At 33.9% G+C, this 5,045-nt stretch overlaps 1 protein-coding gene across 1 annotated transcript; it reads right to left on the reverse strand.

Annotated features, from left to right (window-relative positions):
* Positions 1-223: 223 nt before the first annotated feature.
* On the reverse strand, positions 224-3,252 carry LOC111410242 (U-box domain-containing protein 44-like). The gene is made up of 3 exons (XM_023040504.1): positions 2,307-3,252; positions 1,794-2,094; positions 224-1,676 (listed from the first exon to the last, which is right to left on the reverse strand). Exons 1-3 carry the CDS (start codon positions 3,084-3,086, stop codon positions 226-228), a joined length of 2,532 nt encoding a protein of 843 aa, XP_022896272.1. The 5' UTR covers positions 3,087-3,252; the 3' UTR covers positions 224-225.
* Between the last annotated feature and the right edge of the window lie 1,793 nt (positions 3,253-5,045).

The raw sequence follows: 5,045 nt of genomic DNA on the forward strand, positions 1-5,045 counted from the left end.
CTAATACAATTTAACTAGGACTTGATTTTGTCTATAGAAATGCCAATACAACATAAATCCAAACAAATATAAATACAATAGAAGAATAAACAATGAGGCAGTTTCAAGTATAAAACACCGCCTACGATCACTTTCCAACACGCTTACTGTAACAGAACTGGCGCCGATTTGTTTGGAAAAAAAAAAATCAAATGGAAATAGAAAAAGAAAAAACCACCTAACATTTCAAAAGTAACTAGATTGAGCTTGCAAGATTTCAAGTTGTGCCAATAACTTGCCCAGTGTTGGTTTCAATATAGGATCACCATTTTGTGCTAGATCAATGAGAAGCATTTGTGCAGATTGACCATACTCTACTCTATGAGCTTCAACTCTGAAAAATTTTTCCAATATCCAAAGGGCTTTTTCTTGAGACTTTGAATTCCCTGATTCAACAACCCTGAGAATGGGTTGAATTCCTGACATTTTGGAGATATAATTGATCCCCTTTTCCCAAATTTCATCTTGTAAAAGTGTTAAAAGGCAACTGAGAACTGCTTCATTTGATGCCCTTTCACTACCTTCCAATGCTTGAATCAATGGAGAGACAGCGCCAGTCTTCACTAAACAAAATGTGCTTTTGATGGAGCAGTATCCATCATGAACTTCACATACAGATTCTGTATGAGGAATGCAAAACCACTTCGATTTTCTCGACTTACTTAGGTGCAGAGAATTCTGAGACAGTTGAGTTAAGCAAGTAGCAGCCTTGGATTTAGTAACTGATGAACCACTTGAAAGTAACTTGAGAAGAACAGGAATTATGCCATTCTCAGCAGAATAGTGTTGAAGTTTTTTGTCAGTAGGAATCGTGAACCGGATTAGTATACCAGCTATGCTCTCAGTCAACCATATCGTTGTAGGGGTTGAAGTGGAAGATATTGAATTTACCATGGAAATTAACACAGGAAATAAGTTCGCATTCTTAAGTAAATCTGTAATTTTCCTGTCATCCACCGGCAAATTGCTGAGTATGCCAAGAGAAGCAGCCTTTTCACACTCACAAGTTGATGTTGAAACTATATCTACAATATTAGTCAGATATGTTTCCCCCAGCTGTTCTCTGAATTCTCCTGGTATATCTTTGGAGAGTGTGTAAACCAAATTTAAGGTGCCGGTCCTGATTTTAGTATTTCTTTCTGTAATGAATGGTAGGAGAAGCTGAATTGCGCCATTTTCCTTCATCTTCTTCCTGACTTTTGATGCACTTGAATGGGAAGCAATGTTATTTAGTGCTTCTAAGAGATGATTTTGAATCACCGGACTAGACAGGTTTAAAAGCGAGAGCATTTGCTGAGCAATATCTTGTTTGACAAGTATACTTTCAGATTGAGAAATCTTCGCAAGAATTGCTGATGCTGGTTCGCGCAGAGTCATGAGAACAGACGTCACAGAGAAAAGAAGCTGAAGAAGAGCTACTACAATTCCCGAATGAATCAAGAGTTGGATATTCTCCTTCAGACTGGATAAACTTTTCAGCGCATTTAATGCTGAAAGTTTAGCTTCAAGATTCCCCTTGTTGAACATATTCACAAGGGGTTCAATTGCCCCATCTTCTCCAAGGGAGGCTTTGTTTTGATCTGTGAGTTCCATCCTTGATATTGCTGTTGCCATCAGAACTTTACTCATATCGGAGCCTGCAAAGGAAATGGCAAAAGCTTAAATAGGAATTCCATCGAAAATTTGACTCAATGTGCTTGCCATATACAACACGAAAAGCCACACTGAGGCAGAAAGGAAAAGAAACAAATCACCTTCCTTTAGATAGTGTACTAGAGGCTTGAAGTAACCTGCCTCAGCCATATGAAGAGCATGTTGAGTATTGCTTGACATTGCATTTAACAATTTTCTTGCATCTCGAGAAGCCTCTTGATCGTCTCCATTGGAAATTGTCACCAACATTACAATACACCCTTGTACTTTCCCAATTCTTCTTCTGACTGCTGGATCATCTGCAAGATTCAATAGCAGCCCTACGGCTTCCCTTCGCTCATCCACATCCCTTGCCAGTGACTTCACTAGTGTTGATAGAAATCCCAAATCCTTCATCTCTTCCTGCACACTACTAGACAATGTAAGTCATATGTAACACTTAGAACATGTTGGTATGCTACTTTATGAGACTGCATACGATTTTTAAAGAGAGTAATATATTAAAATTTGTCTTTTATCCTGTCTAGTATGGTCCGGTTGAGCAATGAGTGTATACCAAACATGTCAATAATAGTAGGCTACTCTTAAGGAAACTCATCTAGTACTTACAGTACCTTGTTTTGATTATTCTGCATGATTAGATATCGTAGTATTTGAATTATAGTCACTCTGTCATGTCCTTTACTTGAACCCAATTTTTGAGATAAAACCTTGATCATACCATCATCATTGATCCTTTCATTTGAAACCATACCATCCATGATCAGTGCATTTAGCTCGAAAAGTGCATTTTTAAATTTTCCGTCGTTACCATTCTTAATCTGCATCATAATATCATCAATGTCCAATGTAATTTTATCCTCCTCTTCTGTTTCCTCGTCCTCCTCGTCCTCCTCCTCCTCTATTTCATTTTCTACTTTTTCCTCCTCGATATCTTCCTCCATTGTTTCCTCCTCTGCCTCACTTGGAAATTCTGATCCACGCTCTGAACTAAAATCAAATCTGACATTCATCATTTCCTTGTGTAACGCCTTAATCTTTTCCTTATTAGCTATTGGTACATCATGACTGGCGAAGAGCACGAGGCCTAATGATCTTCCCAAATTCTGCGTCAAATATTCAATATTCTTGGCCGGTGATGATCGAATATTTGGACTTCCAACGACAGATTTGGCGTTTCTGAGATCAGTTTCAAGTGATTCGATTGCTTTCTGAATGGCCGGTAGATCTGCGACCTCATTGCTGTCTTTCATTTCATCAAGAATTGGACTTAGTTTCTCTATGAAAGTTGAAAATTCTGCAATAGTCATTGTTTCTGTTGATGATGATATAAAGCTTTTGGCTGGAGAATCACCAGCTAATGATTGTTTCTCTTCTAAATCAGATATTTCCATTTTCCGGGATTATGACAAAAACCAGCAAGATTATCTTGAACCCGTACAAGATCAAAACAGACCAATATTTGGGAAATAGGCAACCTATAGCATATGAGCTCGTGTCGCTCTTATATACACAAGACTATATGAGACAGGATTTCAATTCTTGACTGAGTACACCGTATATGTGTGTGTGTGTGTGTGTGTGTGTGTGTGTGTGACTATAATATGGAACTAGAAAATAAGAAAAGTCGGCATATATAAATGGGACGGAGAGAATGTGTCATTCTACTAAGTCCAAAGATAAGAAAAATGAAATTTATTGTTTGAACTCTTTAAATACTGCAAATTATATTTTTAATTAAATTTTTTGTATATGAATAAAAAAAGTTTTGATAGTTCATTATAATTATTATAGTTAATAAAAATAGTTCATTTTATTTTTTACTTGTTGTCACATATTGTGTTGGTCCATAATAATAACAAACTATATTGTAGCTGATATGCTTGAATTGAAATCCTTCACGAGAGAGACATATTTGAATCTCTCTCACATTTGCTATCAAACATTTTGCGTTGAAGAGATTTTGAAAGAATCAGTTTTCATTGAACTGATTCCTTTTTAACGATTGTTAACTAATTCGTTTCGTTAGTGGTTGAGACTATCTGACTAGATAGTGTTCAATTCATCGATTGATTAGTTCAAGTTGAATGATTATGATAACATAAATATGAATTATCTAATCTACATCTTAAAAGACCATATATTTACAGAATCAATGTACTCCCTTCATCTCATAAAATCGATTGTTCTACATATACATAATAGCTTTATATAATGGTTTGCGTATACATAATATGGTGAGATATGATTGAGTTGTAACTTTTTCAATTTTCCAATCTTTTTTTCTATTTTTTTTTGACACTACATATGTATATAAATCAATATATAACTGCTTATGAACAAATAACATTATATTTATAATTTTCTAGTATGTTCATATTTATTGTGCCTTATTATATTTCTGTCATTATTTAATGTAGGGGAATACTAGGAAAAATATAAGAAAATTTTATATTTCCAACTATATTAACTACATTTTCGTAGTCTGTGTAAAAATAAAAACAAGCTCAATTTTATGGGATGGAAGGAATATTGTATACTTTTGAGATCCTTAATTACAACCTTAGCTAAAGGTAATCTCCATCTATGAAGCTTTAGTTAACTATTAAAAAAACAATTATGTTACCTAATTATGATGCTTGACATAATACTTGACATAATATTCCATGTTTTAGTTTTTTTAACCAATTACATCTTGTCAACACCTAATATGTCATCTATTTTTTGGCAAAGTAGCATTTTCTTTTCTTTTTTTTTTCTTTTTTTCTTTTTTGAAAAAAAAAGGGTATTTACCTGCCTATTTGATAAAGCATCTTCATCACAAAATCCTTTTTGGTTAATAAATTGCGTTTTTTTTTTCCCTCCCTTTCCCAATTTAGAGGTATTGTAACCCTCAATATGTGACTAAAAAGAAGGCTACATAGCTGAGTTTGGAAAATGCAAAACGAGAAGCCCATAAGAAAAGTTCCCTTGGAGCGAACACTTCTAGAAGACCCGTTTTCAAATGTTGAAATGAAAAAGAAAATATTTTAAAAATCTTTGAATAGTGTTTTGAATTAAATACTATTTATAAATGATAATTGCATCACTGTGACCCTAGTTATGCCCTATGAATATGAGATTTTAGTTCTCAATAATATACTTAAGTTTGGCTTGGGAAATTAGCCAAAACCATGCTTTTTACTTTTCCTTCCTTTACAAAAATTAGGTTAATAGATTTATTAAAATATCTAATTTAATATTAATTTTAATATTTTATTTTATATCTCCAAGAATCCCAACAATTAAGTTTAAATTTACATAAAAAATTATCTTTGTTATAAATTAGAGATCAAGAACAAAAGAAAGAAATT

Source organism: Olea europaea, chromosome 15 (genome assembly GCF_002742605.1).
Source record: "Olea europaea var. sylvestris chromosome 15, O_europaea_v1, whole genome shotgun sequence".
Lineage (NCBI taxonomy): Eukaryota > Viridiplantae > Streptophyta > Magnoliopsida > Lamiales > Oleaceae > Olea > Olea europaea.